This window comes from Tauraco erythrolophus, chromosome 2, assembly GCF_009769465.1.
Source record: "Tauraco erythrolophus isolate bTauEry1 chromosome 2, bTauEry1.pri, whole genome shotgun sequence".
NCBI classification, from domain to species: Eukaryota; Metazoa; Chordata; class Aves; order Musophagiformes; family Musophagidae; genus Tauraco; species Tauraco erythrolophus.
In genome coordinates this window covers 115,068,047-115,089,963 of record NC_141466.1, presented here as the reverse complement: position 1 = coordinate 115,089,963, position 21,917 = coordinate 115,068,047, and the positions used below count along the sequence as shown (strand labels likewise).

Sequence of the window (21,917 nt, the reverse complement as noted above, 5' to 3'; positions counted from 1 at the left end):
TAGACTAAAACTCAGGGGTTCAGTAGCCAAAGGGTTCCCTTGTACAGCATAAGACGAGCCTCGTTTTCCCAATCATGAAGGTGGGCAGGAAGAGTTAAAAATCATGTGTGAAGGTGAAGTGCCCAGACACCACCATCATGAAAATTGTAGGAAAATTAAAACTATTCACATCAAAATAAGACTACAAATGGCTTTTATCTGGATTTTGTTCTGTACTGAAGTTGCATATGAAAACACATAAAATTAAATTAATTAAAATTATATTAATTAAAAGTTGCATCTTAATTGTGATGATAAAATCGTTAGGTGAGCAAGATTCAGTAAATTCTGAAACTGTTTTCCAGTGGGTGCTGTAAAAGCTGAGGATTAACCGACTGTAAATAACTTTTGTTTTTATTAACAAGAATCTGTCTAGACTCTTCAGTACTGAAATTACAGTAAATCCTCTCAAACTGCATAAATCAGAAAGAATAAAATCTGTTTTGGGGAGAACAGGATTCTCTGTAGTATCATTCTCTTCTTTTATGAAAAAAAAAAAAGATACATGTCCTTAGGTGCCTCAGGATTTATAATGTTTGATTGGGCTATTGCAAAACTACTCTAATCAGGTTTAAGCCTCATACCCTGGAAACTAGATGAGATTATGTGATAATCAAAGGTGATTTAGAAGATCAAAGTATTTTTGAGGGAATAGGATCCCTAATTTTATTCCTTTAAAAGAGGTTATTTTGGTTTGACTTATATATGACCTTATTCTCTCTCTGCATGTTGATAAATACCTAGTGTAAAGATGTGGCTTTGCTGAAGTGATTGGCGTTTTTGCAATAAAACTCAATTGGTTCAGGAGTTTACCTCCTCCTGGAAATGTCACAACAGCCACTTTTTACATAAGTGAAACTGTGATGCCTCCTGAATAAATAACATGTCAAATAATGATCATTTCTGATGGCTTTTGAACTCCTTTATCTAAACAGTGAAAGGAAGGACTCAGCTACAGCTCCTGTCTTTGTCAAACCAATTTTTCTGAGACTCGCCCAGCTGCAAAGCGTTTCTTTTGCTGAAGGTAGATCTCAGTTAAACCATGAAATGCAGTTCAAAGGAGAAGGAGCTGGCCACCACTCTGCTGATATTTCATTAGATTGAGCCAGTTTGAGTTTTTAGATGCAGTTTGGTTTAGATGCAATTTTAGTTTTTTTCCCTTGCGAAAAATAAAGAAGCCACATTTTGGAGGCTTAGGTAAGGCTGCTTCCTCCCTCCGAAGCCTCTGGCCTTGCTTGTGCCTCTGCCTTTGTGGGTGCTTCTGCTGTCAGTCCCTCTGCAGCCCCTGGCCCACGACGTAGAGCTCGGGGTGGGAAGCGGATCTGTTGGACTCTTTGATTTCAGGAACGCAAGGGCTGTTCCAAGCATCGCCTGCTTTTCTAGGACTCTCCTCCGAGCTGCAGAAGGAAAGATGCTTAAGTTAAGAGGCTAACAAATCGTGACTTTTTAAAACAGTGCTGATTAGACCACGATAACCCACGAAGCACAAATGCTGCACGAGACTATGTCATTCCCTGTCTCCTCCTGTATACATACTCTTTATATGCACCATCCAGATTTTAATCTTACGATGCCAAATGCACTGTACTGTCTCCTCCCAAAACTCTCATGGGAAGTAAACATTTTGTATGTTTAACAGGGGATCAGTATGAATCTGAGTTCACTCACAGATAGGGACAGATTTGAGTGAAAAGTCTTGTTCCAGACTCCACTGGAGGAAAGGTCTTACCTCTGTTACACATCTGCTTAGTGTGGTTACAGTGATTTCTGAGTATGCCAACATGACTGTGGGATGTGTGTTCTGGTGGTATAAATCTGCCACTCTGGAGACAGGAGAACTGAGACACAAAACGTGTAAATGATGTTCCTGAGGTCACACTGGCAATCTCTAGAGGCACAGGGACTTTATGAATAATCACGATTGATTATAGCAGTGTATCTAGTCGTGAATATCTCACACCATGGGCCTTCATGCTGAAATGTGCCCTGTCTTGCTGTGACTAATTAAAGTGGTTAAAGCTCAACATGAGGAAATATTCCAGAGTTATCTGGGAATCACTGCTGTATTTTAAGTACATAAACTGCAGAACTTAATTAGCTTTCACCTACAGAAAAGCTATTACGTTCCTATTATGACTGCCAGGACTTTGATGATTTGAACTTCTGAATTAAGAGATTTGTGATACATGACCAGTCATGAAAATAATCCAGATTCAAATATCCCCCAATTGCAGAAGGTCTTACTTGGGCTACTTGCTTTGGGCCTCATGCAGTCAACCTAATTCATTCTCAAGCTTTCCTTGAACAATATCTTAAAGGCACTAGAATTTAATCTTCTATCTCTGCTCTACCTCTCGGGAGATTAGCAATCTCAATGAAATATTATTTCGTTTAACTGCATACAGAGAAATCCTATTACAGATTAAAAGGATTTCTATGAGCAGAGCAATTGTACATGTTATACGTTGATAAGATGCCAATAACTGTTGATTGCTGTCAAACAACCAAGCTTAGAAACCAGCAAAGTTAGCTCAGCCTATCCATCCACCAGCTGTCCAAATGGGAACCAGTTGTACTAACTTGAGCACTGAATCTGAAACTCCTGTCCAGATACCCTAAGACTAAACACAAAAGCTCTATCTCCAGCCCTAGTTAGGGCTAACGATGTTTTATGTCCTGATATTCATTAGAGCATGGGATGGGCAGGAGACATGCTTGGGAGAGGAACACTTTTTGTCTTCTAGGAGAGGAGTGAGTGTGCAGAAACCATACAAATTTGCACACAGGACTGACATTTAATGCCTGGCAATGCTAGCTAGCAAAATGAGATGGAAGTCGCCTGGTTTTGGTGTTCCTGCTAAAACAGGGTGGATGGGAGAGGGGACTCAGTTGCCTGATGAATTGCTGGAAGATGTTGCTGCTACAAGCTCCTGCCAGATTATCTTTAGCAATCTGCTTCTCAGCAAATGGATGTTTTAATTGGGCATCAAAAAAGTGGAGGCATATATCCCAGAGTTTGGGAGCATGGGAGAAACTGGTTAACTCACTGATTTTTAAAATATTTTACCTATAAAAGAGTAGTGCTATTGCAGGTTTGCCTCTGTCTCCCCTCCTTCCTACAACTAGTGCTTGAAGCTGCTAAGAACACACACAAAAAAAGCAAGCACACACAAAAAGAAGCATTTTTATACTTGGAGAGGAGAACTATAGGAAGGGAGGGAATGAAGGAAAGGAGACTGACAGCTGGGTGGGAGTACCTTGTGAATACGAAACCAGATGCAAACATGGCCAGAATGAGGAAGTTTAGGAATATGACCTCTGGTTAGTAGACTTTATGAATTCTTCCTCGGTCAGCTGAATGAATTGCCAAGCAGAGGAAGCCTTGGATACTTAATGAACTTACAGGCAAAATACGGATCAGAGTGTGGTGGTTTGTCTGTTAAGGCATGTGCTATAAGAGCAGGAGTCAGCATCTGTGGGTGGGGATGTGGTGCTCACAGCTGTGGCAACCACTTGGTCCTCAGCAGGAGGGGACAACCAGCAGTGATGCAAGGGGCTCTCGGAGCTTCTGCCACATGCTGATTCCTAAAACAGTCCTTCTCTTCCCATTGGCATGTTTGCTGAGATAGTTGCATTAGGCCATTTAATGCAGGGTCTGTAAAAGTTTACTCCAGGCAGCTTATTTTAAGTGTTAAGAAAACACATAGTAGCATAGTGCATCTTAAATCAGTGCACGTGGTAATTAATGGACTAAATTTCCCTTTTGCTTATATTGATATAAATTTGGACTAACTGAGGAGGACTACTTTTGATGTCCATTTGTATAAATGGTAAGCCAAATTCGGCTCAGGATAGATTTAGTTCTTCCAGCATGCTGTATATCATAACACCAAGACATATAATTTTTTCATGAAAGGGATGATTTTATTTACAGTGGTTTTTTTAGATTACTCTCCGTGCTCTGACAGACTACAATAGAAAGATAATACACTGCATTGAAGCATAAATTAGCTAACAATTTATAATAGGCTGTTTTTAAAATTGATCCATAAAACTGCCAGGGCTTTTATCTTGCAAGGTTCGACGTAAAGCCTCTTTTGCAAACATTTATTTCTGCTAGCAGACACTGGAGTAGACAAAGCTGACTTCACATGCTACATAGCAACAACAGAAAACCCAGCAACAATGTACGTGACTTTCAGGAAATCTTTAAATATCAGAATATAACAGAATATTAGAACTGGGAATTCAAAACTGGTTGCATATCCCAGTGGCTTTTGTATGTTTTGTTCAGCCCTTTCCTCTACTGTGAACATTGGTCCTTATTCTTTGGGAGGGAATGCCTCGACATCTGACTTTGGTATCCATGACTGTCCCTGTACTCGCATCACACTGAGCACTTGTGCACTTACAAGTGCGATTTTATCTCCCATTAGGGTTGGTTTTGCAATCCCTACTCATGGGGACGATTCATGTGATTTCAGTTGGTCTGTGGCAAGAGTAAAAATACTGCTCGCGTGAGGAAAGGTTACCTGAGAAGGGTCTTAACACGCTTGCGTAGCTTAGAGCTTAATGGACTTAAACATCTTAAGATGCTAAGAAACTAGAATAACAACACTTTGTATTTCCATGCTGTTACGCTGATCTTTGAGTATTCCCAAATACTCATTTCTGTTTCCTGGCTGTTTATTTTTATATATATGTATTTTTTTTAAGTAGTAGAGAAAATGTAAGGCCAAGCCTAGATTTTTTAAAAATGGCCACAAATGATTGCAAACGTGGCATTGGCATGTGTTGATGCTTCAGTTTCTTTAAACTGACTTTTTCAGAGCAATGAATCTCCTGCAGCCATGAGAGGTTTTTTCCCTTTGAAAACTGGGCTTGGTCTGTGATCCTATCCCAACTGGAATCAGCACCTAGATCTGAAAGCCTACACAAGAAGCTCAAAACTTTAAGCTATAATTACATCCATCCATATGTATAATTACATACAATACATCCACACATTATCTGTCTGTCATTTTTGCCAGTTGATTTGAAACATTTTAATACAGATTTCAGCTGAACAGTTTACTGGTTTGGAGGCTGATATTAGGAACGATACCCTTCCTCTTGGTCCAAGCCTACCTTCTCATGGTTATCTAAAGAGGTTTATAAACTGAGGGTTACTTCAGAGATTTTAAGAATTGAATGTGGATGTCCTCAGCCTTCATGCAAATAAGGAGAGTTCTGTGTCATGAAATCAACCCTGGATTTTCCCTGGGGTGCCTGTCACAGCAGATGTGGAAGTGTAAGGCTTAAACAAGACATGGAAAGTTAACTCTTCCCTTTATTTAGACTGGTAGTCAACTGAAATCTGGGGAAAGTGAAGGGAAAGGCAGGGATTTCAGTTGGAAGGCACCTACAACGATCATCTAGTCCAACTACAATGTTCTCTTTGCCCAGCCATCTGATCTGCACATGAATAGGGCACTTTTCTGGGAAATCTCTTAACAACACGAAATTCCCATCAGGATTTTAGAAAGCCAATGCAGTACTATACTTCTGCTTCAGTGGCCTAAAGCAAAAAAAGTTTCTTACCTTGCTTGGTTAAGTGCAGGTTCACTGCCAGCTGTTACGGGAGCTGGAAGATGAAACCGGACCCCTGGTCGGCGATCAGAGAAACTTCTCCTCACGAATGGCTGAGGATTGGTGGCGCTCAGGGACAGCTTTCTAGTCCGATCTCCGGGCTGCTGGAAAAGCAGGCTGCTCTTTTGGGAAAGCGATGAAGCTTCAGGCTGGCTAGTGACCTCCACAGCATGTTTGGTGGGTACCAGTGGAGGTCTGGCTTCGAATAATGAAGAAGTCACTGGGCAAAATATTGAACGTACGTTGCCACCCCTCTTGGAAGAGGAGAGCTGATGCTCATCTCCAGCATCCAGCCCAGCTCTTGGCCCCTTGTAGGAGCGGGATGGGGAGGTTGGTGGGGAGGGGGTGGTGGGGAACGGAGGAGGGCTTGCATCTCGGCGGTAGGCTGCGGAGCCGAGCAGACGGTATGGCGTTGGTGAGCTTTGCTTGTGTCCCGCAGGAGGGCTGAGTGGTTTTCGCTGGAGTGGCGGAGAGGGCAGCTTCTTCTGCAAGGGTGGGCTGGGCACCCTGGGGCTTGTGGGGGGACTGGGTTTCCTCTGCATGGTGGGTGAACTTGGCTGTGGGTTGCTAAAAGCAAGAGAGTGTCTGTGGTGTGTTGGAGGGCTGAAAAGCTGTTTCTCTGTTGGTGGAGAAGAAGGAGGAGTTCTTGTTGGAGACACCCTCCTGGCAAATGCTGAGCCTTTTTCATTTCTCCTGAGCAAATCGGGAGAACCATGCTTCTGGTGTTGTCCCGAAGTCACAGGCGAACTGGGCTCTTTGCTCTCTGAGCTGTTGCTCTGTGGTTTTGAAACGCCACTGGGATTTTGAAGAGGAATAATTTTATGGGTTTGCTTGTACAAATCCGCAGCCTCTTTTCTCTGGGTCGCCAATATCTCCTCCTGGCTAGGGATGTGCACGTTGGTAGGGTTCAGCTCCAGAGAGTACCTCTGCAGTTTTTCATCCCCTGCTCTGGTATTCCTTGGACCTTTATTAGTGATCACACTGGGGCCACTGATATTTTTACTTGGCAGTAAGTCAAGGGACTGAAGGGAGGCTTTCATTTTTGGGGAAACTTGTGCTCTCTTAGTAGCATGAAATTCTGTTTTGGCAGGCTTTTTGGCATCTTCTGAAGAGTTTCTTTCTATTCTTGCAGTTTCTTCAGGTTCAGATAAATCAAAACAAGTGTCCATTAACATTTCAGGTGGTGGTGGTGGCAGGTTCTCAATGTCTTCATCAGTCTCTTCCTTTGTGTCCTTCTTGCTTAATTCTGCAGCTGGTGCAGGAGGAAAGGCATTTGGAAAGCTAGAAGAAACTCCATTGGTGTTTAAAGGGTTTGTGTCATCTACTGGTGAAATACGATGCTTAAGATTTAAAGGTGCCAGGCCTCTCTGAAAGGGAATGGTAGGTGGAATGACTGGAAGTCCAAATTTTCTGATGCACTTTATTGGTCCTAAAGATCTTAAAGGTGTGGCTTTTGCAAGATCATCAGTAGGACTGAATGTTTCAATAAGCTTTTTGACAGACTGTCGGGGGGCACAGCTGTTGCCACTGAGCATTTGTGTTCCAGAAGGCTCCATTTCTTTGCCTCCTGATGTCTCTTGGGTGGGCACAGTAGCTCTTAAAGGCTTCCTGCCTCTTTTTCCATCCAGCTGATTGGCAGGATTTTGATCAATCATGAACAAAGGGACTTTATCCTGGTTAGGCAAGATGGTGAAATTTTTTGAGAGGCATGCCTTCAGCTTCCTAGAGGACCTAGCTGTAACTTGCTCGTCCTGTAAATAAGGAGCTTTTCTTGATTTCCAAGGCTGTAGGTTGTTATCTGTATCCTTCTTTCCATAAAACATTTCCAGCCTTTTGCTGAGCTCTTTTTGAGTTCTCTGAAGCTCTAGGAGGGTCGGGTCCTCTGCCTGACTTCTGAGGGACTCCTCTGACCTGGACCGTTGTTGTTTTCTGAAGATTTTCTGGCTGCCCGTTGCTGTACTGGGCCTTGTTGTTAGGACTGCTCTTCCACTCTCATCCTCTAGCCATTCTTTATGTCCACATTTAGCTGGGACAAACTTGATTTTTTCGCTGATGGCATCTTTCATCTTCAGAATAATTTCGTCTGTCTCTGCATTCTCCGTCCTCTTGATGGACTGCCTTTGTGTGTTATCAGTGACCGCAGGCGAAGACAGAGGCCTTCTTGGCAGGGCATCCTTCCCCATGTCTGATAAACTTGAGTTGTCATCTTCCTCCCCCAGGATGCTCCCTTCTTCTTCTTCTTCTTCTTCATCATCATCATTATCATCATCATCATGAAAATCTGTTGATTCACAGATTTTGAAATGTTCACATTCCTGAGTAGAATCAGAGTGGAAGGAGTTATAGGAATGGCTTTTTCTCAAGCTGGTATATTGGGACATGGTAGAAATGCCTTCTGGTACTCCATCCTGGCAAGAAGTTGCTTCCCTACTCTGCATGGATGAATAAAATATATCTTTAAAATGCCTTTCAAGTGCACAGTCATGGGATGCGGCTGTGCCTGGTGACATTGTCCCATCACGCACTTGCTCCACTGTTGTGGCATGCTTTTGTCCTCCATGCTGGCTGAGGGCACTGAACTCTTTGAGGGATTCATTGTCCACACCAATGCCACTGTCCTCAGAATAGAGAGTCCTGTCATCGCCGTGGGACTGAGAGGATCCCACTGTTGCCGCTTCAAGCAGCCTTATTGTCCGTAGCAGGCGCTCATCAAAGCTTTGCTTTGCTTTCAATTTTCCTTCCAAGTTGCCTGCAGCAGACTGCAGGTAGCTGCATGTCTCCTGTAGGGCATCGGAGGTGAGGGAGGCCAGCGTCCCACTCAGTAACTGCATTTTATTGACTGTGTACTGCAGTAGTTGTTGCAGAAGATCAGGGTGCTCCTTCGAATCACCTTTTTCTGCTGGCCATGCCAGATTCCCACCTATGTCTTTGAGAAGACTTTCCCCATCATCAGCAATTTCTTCCAAGAGCTGGTTGATTTCATCAAAGCGAAGCATGAGAAAGCTTACCATCTGCTGTAAGAAGAGCTGAGTTTGGGTAGCCTGGTTGGCCATATGAAGTATCGTTTCATACTTTGAGAGGTTGGGATTTAGGTAAGCGTATGCACTCTGATGAGCCTTAACAAGCAGTTCTGGGAAATCCACCTTTTTCTCTGTCTCGCACGGGGGCAAAATGGACTTCTCTTTAGTTTTGCTAGGTCGACCTTGCTTTGCCAGCTTATGATTTTTTTGCTTTTTTCCTTTCTTTTGGATTTGCTTTGCATTGCTTTCATTCTTGTCATCCCAAATGAAAGCTGACGCTTCTGATTCACAGGAGCTTTGCTTTCTGATCTGTATGGCCTCAGTGATATGTTTTTGAGACTCAATCAGTTTGGACATAACGACTTCAGCATCTGTGGCTGTCCTCTCAATTTTCTTGTCTTCCCTGGAAATCTGGGGATCTGAATGAGACTTGGAAGGTAAGTGCAGATTATCATTTTTGTCTTGCTCTGATAGTTTATCCTCCTTTTCTCTCAGGTAGTCTTTCCTCTGGATCTCATATTGGTGGAATTCATCAATATTGTAGCAAGACGAACCTTTAATGAGCAGTGGGATTCCTTTATCTCCTGGATCAATACGCAAAATACTTTTGGGTTTATTCAAAGCCTTAAGGCCACTTCTTGCAATAGTATTAGCAATCTCACTGTGGGAGGGTGTGCAGCCCATTCTTCCTCTGTTTTTGGCTTTATTTTTTATTAAAAATCCAGATGAACTAGGGAAAACACAAGAAAGAATCAAACTCACTGTTTCATCCTGAACTGCAGACTGTCCTTTTTCTCATCAGTTTGCCATCACGATCCCAGTTTTGTTGTCAGTTTTTATTGTCATTTGCCTTGAAATCTCACGTTGTTACCGCCCAGGATCTTCTCTTGAAAACATGCCCTGTCCTGTTGTACGTTCCAACTCAGGTTTTCTTCAATTCAAAAAAGGAGTGTGAAAGCTCTGCTGGATTTAGAGCTAATGGATTAAAAGGACTTGTGTGCCTCACTTCTGTATTGACAGATGTCCACTACAAATAAGATTTTAAGCTCATTAGGGTAAGCAGGCACCAGCCAGTCAGCACCCGTGTCGTATTTATAAAGGCAGATTTTCTTCTGCACTATATCAGGAGGCAAAAGGACTTGGTACCTCTCCCTCTTTTTTTTTTTCCTTGTTGCAAAAACGTAACATAGCTTGAATGCAGAGATCCAAAGGAAGAGACTCTATTTTGAAGCCGATTTTGAAGGCAAACTATTTAAACAGGTGTGTAAATGACACTAGATACTCCTTAACCAAGAGAAAGGTGACCTTGACTGAGTACGTATCCACTGGAGAGTACAAGACACAAAATCAAATGGGTTAGAGATGCCTATTAGACTTCTGCCTTGAGGGTCTTCAAAATTTTCCCCTAATTGCACGTGACAAACTTTATACTTTTTCCTTCCAAGACTGCCAAATGAGATTTTGATCTTTTTCTTCCCCTCAGGTGATCATTCTTGGAAAGTATTTTTTTCTCTTATAGATAGCTTCCCAATCTGGAAAGCTGAATTGCACAATAACAGTATTTGCAGAATAAGTTTAACATATGTTGTTAACATGGTGTCTATATCTAGTAGATCTAAATAGTAGAATTTCAGATTAAAAAAAAAAAAGAAAATTAATTTTTTCCTTCCTCTGAGTGTCTTGGGACAAAATTTGAATGTGTTCTTTGCAGTTACAAAAGTGACTTGCTTACTTTTATTTCTTTTTCATTGGCTATGGCTTAGTTCTCTTAACTGCAAGACTTTATGGGTTAAAAGTCTAAGATAAAAGCTAACAAATTAAAACCACAGACCCTTTTCTAAAAATAAAATAAAATAAAAAAAAAAGGACTGTTGTTTGTGTCACTTCTGAAGTCAGGACAGAATAATCCCCCTCTGAAAGAGAAATTAAAGAAGCCAAAGTAGGAATTGGATGAAGCAGGAGATATTTATCTTTTCCAAGTATTTATTTATGAAGGGCAGTATGTGAATGAGGGTGATAAAAGCAATCACCTCCCAATTTCCCTCTTCATTACTCAGACTAGCCTAAGTGGATTAATCTTTTAACTTCCGGATGCAGCTTTTCTACCAGAGGTGGCCATTTCTCAGTGGCACAAAGACAACAGTGGCCAACTCCAATACTGGCTAGGAGCCTGCAGCTTCTGTCTAGCAATATGATTTCTACCTGCGTGGTTGTGGGTATCTCATCTGGTTCACAAAAATCTTTGCATGCTGCCAAGCCTATAAAGCATTCTTAGACTTTAAAGAACTGCTTACATGATTCATTCCTTGATACTGGAATGGCAGGGGGGTTGGAACTAGATGATCTTTGAGGTCCCTTCCAACCCAAACCATTCTATGATTTGCATGGAAAGTTGATATTCTTTGTAGCCTTGTTGTTTAAATCTCTTTTTCTGTTTAACAGGGGCAGCAAAATTACCTTGTTTTACAGGCGATGAGGCATGACAGTGATTCCCAGAAAAATTTTTAAAACTCTGTGTGTTTTCTCTAAAGTAATTTTTCTGGAACACATAAATTATACTTAATATACATGATGGCATAGTCATTTCCCTCAGTGCTTTTCTGGAAGGCGTCAGGTAATTACTTCTTGGCTCTGCTTCTTGCAAGTCACGTAGCTCACTCACTGCCTGCCTCTGCGTCTCGCCACAGTGTGGTTTCTACACAACAGTCCCAGCTCTTTTTGCATTCCCTTTTAGGCACGTATCTAATGTGTTCAAAGTGGAGAAATGGAGCAGATTTAGGCAGCTGCTTCATCCCAGTGATCTTAACAGTGAGGGTGCTATAGCCCTCCACAATAAGTTAAGGCAAACACAGTAGATAAGCAACTACCTCAGTGCACCTCTTCTGTTTAGAGTGGGAGTTGAGAGACACCTTTATGGAGCTGCTTAATATTTGTGCTATAAAATCTCTTGTGACTTTTCTTCAAAAACCAGCTCCAACAGTTCCATTGTTCGCACTGGGGATTTCGACAATTAACTCCATGTGAGTTGTTTGTTATATTTGGGAAGTTCTTTTTCTGCACTTTTCCCTTGGATTTTACAGTCATGTTTGGTTTTTGCAGTTATTTTCACGCGATGCATTAACATCTTACAGGAAATACATGCATGGTTAAAAAAAGGCAAAATCCTGGTTTATGATTATTTATTATGTACTCATTTATTATTTTAAACATTAATATTAATCCAATATTCAGTTTATTATTTATTTATTATTAAATAGAGATCCAAGGTCATAGAAAATGTGTCCTAACTTTAATTGCAGTTTGCATGTATATGCAATATGACTATTTAATGTTGCATCAAATATTTTCGCTTCTGTGAGAGAGCAGGAACCTTGATGTGCCTCTTTTCCAACCACTTATGAAACTGTATTTTTATCATCAACATTCTTGTTACTAAGTAGTTATATATTGCTTTGAATGTCTGAGGCACTTCAGAAAAAAACAAATGCTTTACCTCATGGAAATGCTTTACCTCATTTCTTCACTCTGAGGGTGGTGAGGCACAGGAACAGGTTGCCCAGAGAAGTTTTGGATGCCCGTTCCCTGGAAGTGTTCAAGGCCAGGTTGGATGAGGCTTTGAGCAACCTGGTGTAGTGGAGGGTGTACCTGCTCATGGCAGGGGGGTTGGAACTAGATGATCTTTGAGGTCCCTTCCAACCCTAACCATTCCATGATTCTATGAAAATGCTAAGGAAAATGTTCTGTCTCATAGTCATGTAACAAAAGAGAAGACAAATGGGTACATTGGGTAAAAAGCAGTGGTAGAAGAGAAGATTGATGAAGAGAATGACAAGGAAATATTTTGGAGTGTAAAGGGATTAGATGGATTTGTAATCTGTAATATGTTGATGTCATTTCTAGTGCAGTCACTATAGTAATGTATTTTGGTTTACAGTGCCACTGTTTGCAGAACACGAGTTGAAAAGGAAACAGTTGGTCATGTTTAAGTAGATGCCCAAGTGTTTTTACCTGGGAACTTGCTGACTTGAACGATTTTACAAGTGCTCCAAATGAACCCCAAACTGTGTTTGAGGAACAGAGCCTAGGAAAGCACTAAAAATAAGATAAGTAAGGATTAAAGGAGGCTTTCCCTTGCATGTGGATTGTGTGTAAATTGCCTTTGCTCTTCCTTTCATACCCTTTCTTCCTACTTCTAAAATTGTCAGTATTGTCATTTTGAGGGAGCTGCCTGGTCACCTTCTTCCTGAAGGGAAGAACTTAATTGTTCAAGCCCCATCAGACATCGTTGGTGCAACAGATGATTAAAAATAGCCTAAAAAGGCAAGTCTGAAAGTAGCACTGTAAGTACTCTAGAAAAGGACAGAATAAGGACTGAACCTGGATGGAGATGTGTGTTGCTCAGCCCCCAGAGGTGTCACCAATGCCATAACCATGGGATGGATTTTAAAGCCTTACGAAGGAAGAGACAGTCGATTAAATACTGTATGAAATTTCAGCGTAAAACTAGTAACATAAGCTTAAAAATTCTGGAAACAAGGAAAAATTATAATGAGGGACTGCTTTTGAGAGGTTGTTAGATTTAAAAGGAGAAAGCGCAGAAATGCTCATACTGGGTCTTAAAAATTTAAGGTTTGTATTTGTGGATGACTTCTGGGGCAACTGAATTTCTGCTTACTTAGGAATTACGAAGACCTGGAGTGATAACAACAACTTTAAAGAGCTATTTTACTCTGAGAGGAACCTGATTTTTCTTCTTTTATAGCAGCACATTGAATATAACCAGGGACCTGTTCATATTGTTGGCCTAGATAGCACTAAGTAAGAAATTGCTGCTTTTTATTTCAGCTCCTCCTGCAGAGCTGACACTGTTCTGGGAGATGGAGTAGATTCTCTCTTTTCTGTAATCACTAACAGAAATGCTTACAAAGCTCCATCCTGTTTCCCCTGTGGAAACCTGTTGACAATGGTTAGGAATAGGAATATCATGGTTTGAAGGAAATCTAGTTGCAAAGAATTAAATGAAAACAGTGAGTCTACATAGAGCCTTTATTTAGCGATGATGGTGCAAGTGAAAGACAAAATTCATATTGACTCTAGGTCAAGGATAAACTTTTCAGAACCGGCTGTCTGAAGCTCAACTCATGCCTTCTCTTGTTTTATTTCTAACTTCTCAGTAAATTGCTTCAGACTAATTTCATGAGACAATAAATATGAACTCAATGCTTTCAAAAACCTGTTCTGCAAAAGCAGGACCTTGGTTTTTTTGAACAGCAGCAGGACAAGAAATAACAGTTGTTGAAAACAGGTAGGAAACTGGTTTCCTTCTCCAGCAAAAATACTTTAGAAAGGAATTAACAGAGGAAGAAATGTAAGTAGAAAATTAGAGAGAGTCAGTTTGGAGGGTTTGCGGGCACAGGGCTGTTGGTACACTCAGATGACCCAAAGGAATCAAGAAAAAATTGTAGGAGTTTCACACCACTTGAGATCAGCAGTAGTTTTGTCAGATATATTTTCATTTGTCTGTTATTTTTGGAATGCGTATTCTGGTCACTCGGTCATAGTTTCTCTTCGCTAAGAAATCCACGAGCACTTCAAAGCTCGCTGTCTGTCGTAACTAATACTTTCACTGCTGGTTTCAGTGGTTAAGACAGTGACTGCCAAAAGGTAAGAGTTAGGAGCAAGAATTGTGTGAAACAGCATAACGCTTTAAGTACAAATTTGCAGTTATGCAAATCTAGAAAACTAATAAACAGTTACGCAAATCTAGAAAATTAAAAGGAGACAGTTCCATTAGCCTGGGCAGTTCTTGTAAGTGGAAGCAAGTTTGTGGTTGTGAAGCAATTTCAAGGGAAGCGAGTTTCTCTCAAGTGAGGGACTGGCAATTCAACAGGCAGGCAGCGGCTTCTGTCATGCCTAGTGGATGGTGGTAGTGTTGATTTGGGATCCAGAAGCGAAGTCCAGGTGATTCATATTCCTGAAAAATACCCCAGGATGCTCTAGAAAAGAGAGCAGCTATTTAGCCTCATGCTTCTTTCAGTTCCCGGTAGGTCCCCTCACCTAAGGCATCTCCGGGTTTCCCTGAAAATTTGAGATAAATACAGCATTCCTCCTGGCTTCCTCTTGCAACGTGTCTCAAACCGCAATGGGTGCAGAAAGCTATGTGAAACCACGTCAAACCCACAGGCAGCCTGGAGCGTGGCATCTGCTGCCCGGCGGTGTGGTGTGCCAGGGCAGCCGTCCTGGTGCGAGTCGGGACACGCATGTGTGTGGAGCAGGCATTTACTGTGGAGAAATGATGGTCTCCTTTCACTGCCTGGGCACTAACCAGAGAGGAGCTAGGTGGCTCTTGAAGAAGTGCTAGGCTCGAGGCTGTGGATCCATAGGTGGTGGATGCAATCTGAGGAGCTGGGAGTTGGCACACCCAGCAGAAACTGGAAAGGGCAATTCACATGGCGAGGCGCTGGCTGATGCTTGGAGGGAGGAAGGGTGGCGTGTCCCTCGGGAATTAAGGGCAGGGCTGGAAAGACTGACAGCTACCGGTAGCCTTTTTTGTAGGAGAGAAATGTCCTGACTGCAGGTGGATACACAGCTGCCTTGTTTCACACCCAGCTCTGAGGGTAGCTCCTGGAGGATCCATCGTCTTTTGAACATGCTTGCTGTCCCGAAGTCGCACTGAACGTGATATGTAAGTGCACTGACTTTCAGAACCTCTCTACTGCCCTAATCCTCGCTCTAGAGTGGCTCTACTTGAAGCTGCAATGTCTTCCAAAGCCGTTTAAATGCTCCCTTTCCTCTGACAAGTGAATATTCCAAGATGAAGGAACTGGTTAGTAATGCCCTATTTCTGCCCAAAGGAGAAACAAGAAGTGAAATCATATTTGAGTTAAAACAGGCTTGTTGCTCACAAGCATTGTTTCCCCATCTTCCTCCCGAGGTGGTCAGAGCTGCTGCAGCCCATTGTTTTGAGCTCTCCAGGTGTTCAGCAACTTTGCTGCCCACGGCAGCACCAAATGAGTCAGAGAGGGTAGGCTGAACAGACTTTTATTTAGGCTCATATCCTGGCACGTAGGAGTGCCTGCAAAAGGTATTGTGAAAAGGTACAGAACGAGGTTTAAAAACTTTTTAAAGAATTTCCATTGCAAGGCCCAGGGGTCGAAGTCAGGACGGGCAGCGGTTTTGTCAGGCAGTGGTGTCCAGTCTCCTTTGAAGTTGCAGAACTAGAGTCAGAGGATTCACTCTGAGCTAAAATGTTCGGGTTTTTGCCTTTACTTCTCCAACCAGAAGGATGTTCTACAACCTAAGAGGCTTTGTTAGGTGCTTGCTTTCATTTTCTAGCATAAAAGTATTTACTCACAGTTTTGTCCTCTTATTCAACATTACCTTTGAATTCACACACCATCTTCCATGGTTTATGGCAGATGGCAACCACACCCTCTGTCTCAGCTTTCATTCTGCTGCATTAAACAAGCCATGCTCTGGTAACCTCCTAAAATAGACTGTTCTTTTCCTTGACTGTGCTAGCAAATCACCTCTGGACATGCTAGATTAGCTGCCTCTCGCTGAAAAAGGGTGGTCAGAACTGCATGCAATTTCCCAAGGGGATGGCAGGATCTGCTGGCATGAGTACCTCCCTGCCACAACTCTCCAGTTACACATCCTCAGGTTAAGTGTTTGGTTTTTGTGCCATGGCATCATATTGGTAATGATGTTTATTATGTAACTGTCGACTACAATCACATCTTTCTCTTCTTTCTCAGTCACTTCCATAAGATGACCCCATACATCAATCTTATTAGTTCATTCCTTTTTAACAGCAATTCTTTGAAATTTTGTCTCATCAGTTTGCTGTTTTTTCTGCCAAAATCATTGAAGGAAAATACGAAACAAAGATTTGTTCCAAGATTAATACCCCAGGATGTCATCAGTAACCTGCCTCAGTCCAGTACTTTGCATTCAAGTTAACTCAACACTGTTTCCCCCCCGTGCTTGCACTTTACCTCCATTGAGGTTCTCTTAAATTCTAGTCTTCTCCAGAACTGCTAATAATTTCCATTTCAGGCACTTCACTACAGTCCATTATTCTGTATCAGCCATAAAACATTTCGTTTGCTCAGAACATCAAGCAGCTCAAAAAAAGCAGACATCCACTGCCAATACCAACCTCACATTTCAACTTGCTGACATCCACGTCTTTGGTTATACTTCAAACTCTTTTTTGAAAGTACCCTTGAGGTGAAAATAGCAGGCCTGAATATTTCTGGATTAAATTTTTCCTTTGCTTTTTCCAACATATGGAACATTTCTAAGGAATGGAAGAATTCTCTTAGCTTTTCCCCAGCCATCTGGTATGATGTTTACTATTGCAACTGCAACTCCATGTTCCACTTCTTTTCAAGAAGTTTTCAAGTCTCTGGGACCTGGGAGCAGTTGCAGCTGTTGACTTTGCCTGTACTTCACTTGAGGTAGTTTCCACTTGTCATTACCATTATTTGTCCTTGTTCCCCCCCATGATAAATATTATCACTGGAAAAACAACAACAACAACAACAAAATGATTATAAACATCAGTTATATTTACTTAATAGTGACCACATCGAGCATAAAAATATAGCCGGACTTGTCTGAGTTTTAATCCAGGTCAAATTCCCCTCAAGTAGCCTGGGCTCAAGCTGTGTGAAAATGGGTTTACCACTGCATGGGTTTCTTAGAGATTACCAGTCTTTGGATTTAGATCCTTATTAGGTTTGCAGCACTGGATAAGCATCCCCTGAAAAGCCTTCTTGGAAGCCACTACTTTCGCTCCTCCGTTTCATTAGAAAATAACTGAGAAGTCCAGATTCCTGCAATCTGTGCTTAAATCCCCCAGCGATGATGTGTGACCTCAAGCAAGTCCCTCTGCGTGGCTGTCGGGGCATAAGCACTTTGCGGCGTTAAGCATTCATGAGCACTTGGCACCTGGAATCCTCAGTTGGGAAGCACTGCACTGCTGTCTCTTTGCTCCCCCTCTTCTTGTCCTGACCATACCCCCATCCCCATTTTTCTTTGGGTGTGTGAGCAGCGTGGGAATTACTTCCCGGCTCACCCGCAGACCGAAGCTGCCTGATCTGTTGTTAGCTGGCCTTTGGTTTTCCCTCGACTTGATTTCTGCACGCTGGTCAGGACTGTGACTGCTCCAGTACTGGCGTTGGGTGACTACGGGCAGGTGCAGTGGATTAAGCCGACAGCTCCGTCCTCCCCGTCGCCCTGGCCGGTTTCCAGGCCTGTCCCCACCCAAGACCAACGAGACCCATAACCGGCCTGCCCGCCCAGCAAGCCACCCCTGCTCCAGTCACCCTGGGCGCAAGAGCATCTCCCGATCTCCCGCCTGTGTTTACAGGGGTTGTGCTTAGAAACGCCTCCCGTGACCACGCCGGGCTGGCCGCCGTCCGACCAGCAGTAACGCCTGCTGCCCACCTCCTTTAGCTCGACGCTGCCTGTTTTGCAACTGCTCCGCAATTACCTGAATCATCCCGCCCCGCGTTTCGGGCGGAGGAGCCGCCAGGCTCTGCCCAACCCAACCTACCCCGCACCGGGACGAGCCCGGGCCGGCGGCGGGAGCACCGCCCACGCCCGCCGGGGGAGCGGGGCGGGGCTTGCAGCCGATTGGCCAGGGGGCGGGGCTTGCAGCCGATTGGCCGGGGGCGGGGCTTGCAGCCGATTGGTCGGTGGGCGGGGCGGGGCAGCGGGGGGCGGGGCGGGCGCGGGCCCGGCGCCTCGCTCGGTTCCCTCCGCTGCGGGCGGGCGGGCGCGGGAGGCCCCGGGAGCGTGCGGCCGTGCCCCTCCCCGCGGAGCGCAGGTAGGGGTCAGAGGTCGGGGGGGGTGGAAGTCAGTCGCGACCCCGCATCTCCCTCAGGGGAGCGGGGCGGGCACCGGCGGCCTCCCGCTGCTCTGCCGCCCTCCCTCCGCTTGCGGTGGGGGCGGGGTGGTGGCACCAGGGCCGCCGCAGCGGACGGGCCGAGAGCGGCGCTGGCCCCGCGGCGCGGCGCAGTTAGCGCCCGCCAGCTGCGGGCACACGCGCGCGCGCCTTACAGGGCCGCCCGACGGGCCGGGGCGGCGCGGGATGGGTGGGTCGGTCGGTCTGTCGGCCGGGCGGGCGGGAGCACCGCGTGGGGAACGGGGGCGGCGGTGCGGCGGCTTCGCGGGGCGGCCGGGGCTCGGAGAGGTGCTACTGCGTGCCCCTCCCCGCTGGGGCGGCGGGAACCCTTTCGGCTCCCGAGGGGCTGGCTCCGCCGGTGGTCGCGGCTGAGCGGTGCGTGGCTGGCTGCCGGGGGAGGCACCGAGGGCGGCCGCGGAGGAGCGGAGGCAGCGCGGGCAGCCCTGGAACCTGAACTCTGCCAAACTTCCAGCCTCGCCGGACGGAGTGCCGTCCTGCGAGAGGGGCCCGTACACCAGGAAAAACCAGTCTGGAGCGTACCAACACACGCGGAGCACGTCCGCCCCTCGTACCGTGAATTTTATGGAGCAGGCAGATAGCGTATGAGCAAGAGTCGTGGTCTCTGAACTTAATTTCTTTTCCTGAGCACATATAAAGTACATGACAAGTAAAAAATGACATCACGTTTGTGACAAGTTCTGCTGTCAAACCCCCAGCACAGTTGTATTTCAACCCCTAAAGTGCTCGAGCATTTGCAAGTGTTTTATACCACTCGCAGGAAAACTTTGTATTTGTGCTTTAACACAAATTGCAAAATCAGGAGTACATTAAAAAGTTGGATCCTGTATTGCACGACTTTTTTTTTTTTTTTTTTTTTAATACGCAGAGGTACTATGCAGTTCTCTGTAATGTGCGGATATCAGGAAACCTGTAGTTGCTTTTCAGTATTGCTGACATAAGTGCAAGTACATCTGATGACTCCTTTAAGTTTTTGTTGTGTTCCCCCCCCCCCCCAAATGATGTTTCTATGTTTCACTTTCAGATTGAATTCAGTTAGAAGAACGTATGGCTGGCAAATAGTAAGTATGGTATTCTCTGCTGCGCTAAACTACGCTTGGTGGTAGTTTGGCAGTGCTGTGAACAGGAAAATTCTGTTTTTTCATTGAATTTCTCCAACCATGTCCTGCTGTTTGTCTACACTTCTCATCCTGCTAACGTAGGGAAATCATTACTCTTCTGGAAGACCTTCCATTCCATTTCCCTGGGGCTTCGCACCTGAGTCTCTATATCTTGGATATTATTAATGCCTCAGGCAGTTGTGTTTTTGCTCAGAACAGAACTTCCTAGGAGGATGATGTCTTTTTGTCTTTTCCCTTTTTTTGAGATAGTTTTCAACCTTTTGCTTTCATTTTGGCTTTCCAGGTATGCATGTGTGTGACGTTAACTGGTTGTAATGTTCTTGTACGTGAGCTAGCAGTCTCTGCACCTAGTCATGGGTGCAGAAGTTGTTGTTGCTTTGACATTGCATGGTTCAGTACTGTGTCATGACACGGTAATATATTTCTAGATCCAAATTAAAATCTCACGGTGTAAGGATGTGCATGCTTAGGTCAGGGGATGTTGGCATTTGTGTAAACTTGGGAAGTTGTTCTTTACGGTGTTGAGTGGGCACATGCATTGTAGCACTTAGGTCTTCATGTCACCTTCCCAACAACAGGGGTTGTTTCCCTGCCTGTTCTGCTTTGGTAGTTCATGTGCTGAATTCTTTCGCTCATGTGGCAGGTTGTATTCTCCCCTCTGGCCCCTCAGGGTAAAAGGATGCCCTGCATACTTGCAAACACACAGATTCTGTTCTGTTTAGTCTGCCTTTCTGTGTGCAATAAGCCGTCATTTTTGTATTAATTTTCAAATGTCTGTGTTGATTTCCAGTTCCAGCAGTCTTTGTCATCGTACTTTACAAATCTCACCTCTTCCTGTTACCATCGGCTCAATCAGGTCTGGCGACTTTTCCTTGTGTTTCTTTTGTTTCCTCACTGTTGTACTGGCAGCGCTGTGCAAAAAGCTTGTAATTCCTTTCCTGTCTTTTTCTGACTTAACAGGTTCAGCTATCATCTCTTCTACACTCATGCACATGCTTCTCTGTGCGTTTCACGAGAGTGTTTGATGTACTACCTGTGAAAAACTGTTGTGGACTCATGTATTTTACAATGCTTTGCTTTGTTTTGGTTTGCCATAGCCTCTGAACAAATATCAGGTGGTAGCAAATTTATTTCAGTGTTGCCCTATAAAAGAGATTTAATTAGTGACTTGCAGCTTAAGAGACTTTCTAGTCCCTCATACAAAAAAGTCATTGCTGTCAAGTTTATGATGACTGTAAAGCCATTCAGAATGTAAACTCTAACTTGTCTGTACTGGATGAAAATAATAATTGAAATAATTAGTGATATTTTTGGCCTTGTTGAATCTGAGAATGCTTAAGTCAATGCAATTTGATAATGCTGTGGGAAGAAATAGTCCTGCCCTTCCCAGTGGCCTCCTTCTTGATCTTGCCTTTGTGCCAGCACATGCATTTATACAGCTGCATAAGGCTGTGGAAATAAACCCATTGGAGTAAATGAGCATTTTTCATCCGGATCTCTTTTCCAAGTTGAGGGCAGAGTGAACTGTGCATGGTGTGCAAGAAGAGGAGGTTTTCATTTCTTTACTTTGAGATTATAATCTGTAATCTACTGCTAAAATGCTTTTTATATTAGAATGTAGATTATGTCAGGTTCTCAAATAGTGTCACAAACTTATTTGGGGAAACATTAGAATAAATCTATTTGTCTAGCTTGTTGTGTGTAGGATACCAAACCCGAAATAAATCTCAAAACCAGACTACTTTTTTATTTTTCCTGTTTACTCGTGTATAGATTAAATGTAATAAAAACAAACGTGCCTTAAAGCTCTGTGAATTTTTCTGTCAAGCAAACTGGCTAAGCAAAGTTTCCGAGTAAAGAGCACTGTGTAGCAATCTCCGAAATAAAATACTGGGTTGTCTATAGAGGTATTTAACCGTGAAAACTCAAGATATGGAATTTCAGTTTTTCAACTGTAAGATGTAGTCTCTGATAGGGTAACAATGCCTGCTTCTGTTAAGAATAATGTTTTTCGTTGCCTGTTACTGAATTTGCCTGAGTAGACAGATGTCTTACAAGTGGTAACCAGCTCTCCTCTGGTCTTAGCGAGTGAACATAACTTGAATGTAACTTGACCTGGTTGTTAGAAAATGTCAGTATAACTCTGTACGGCCATTTCATCTTTCTTTTCTCTCCTGG

At 43.7% G+C, this 21,917-nt stretch overlaps 2 protein-coding genes across 3 annotated transcripts in view; one reads left to right on the top strand and one right to left on the bottom strand.

Annotated features, from left to right (window-relative positions):
• Nucleotides 1-1,306: 1,306 nt before the first annotated feature.
• Nucleotides 1,307-9,371, bottom strand: PCARE (photoreceptor cilium actin regulator). Its single transcript, XM_009986212.1, has 2 exons — nt 5,620-9,371; nt 1,307-1,436 (listed from the first exon to the last, which is right to left on the bottom strand). The coding sequence occupies exons 1-2, from the start codon at nt 9,369-9,371 to the stop codon at nt 1,307-1,309; spliced, it is 3,882 nt and encodes a 1,293-aa protein (XP_009984514.1).
• Nucleotides 9,372-19,659: 10,288 nt separating this feature from the next.
• CLIP4 (CAP-Gly domain containing linker protein family member 4) overlaps nt 19,660-21,917 on the top strand; it is a 29,114-nt gene continuing 26,856 nt past the window's right edge. For both annotated transcript variants that reach the window (XM_086630016.1, XM_009992791.2), the window contains exon 1: nt 19,660-19,679. The gene's annotated coding sequence lies outside the window, so the exon portion shown is untranslated. The remainder of the gene's footprint in view (nt 19,680-21,917) is intronic.

What these genes read in the sequence shown, in the direction of transcription:
- PCARE (XM_009986212.1), bottom strand. Translation starts at nt 9,371, where the DNA reads ATGGGCTGCACACCCTCCCACAGTGAGATTGCTAATACTATTGCAAGA. An exon ending in CCTGCACTTAACCAAGCAAG is followed by an intron (nt 1,437 to 5,619) that starts GTAAGAAACTTT and finishes TTCCTTCTGCAG; the next exon opens with CTCGGAGGAGAGTCCTAGAA.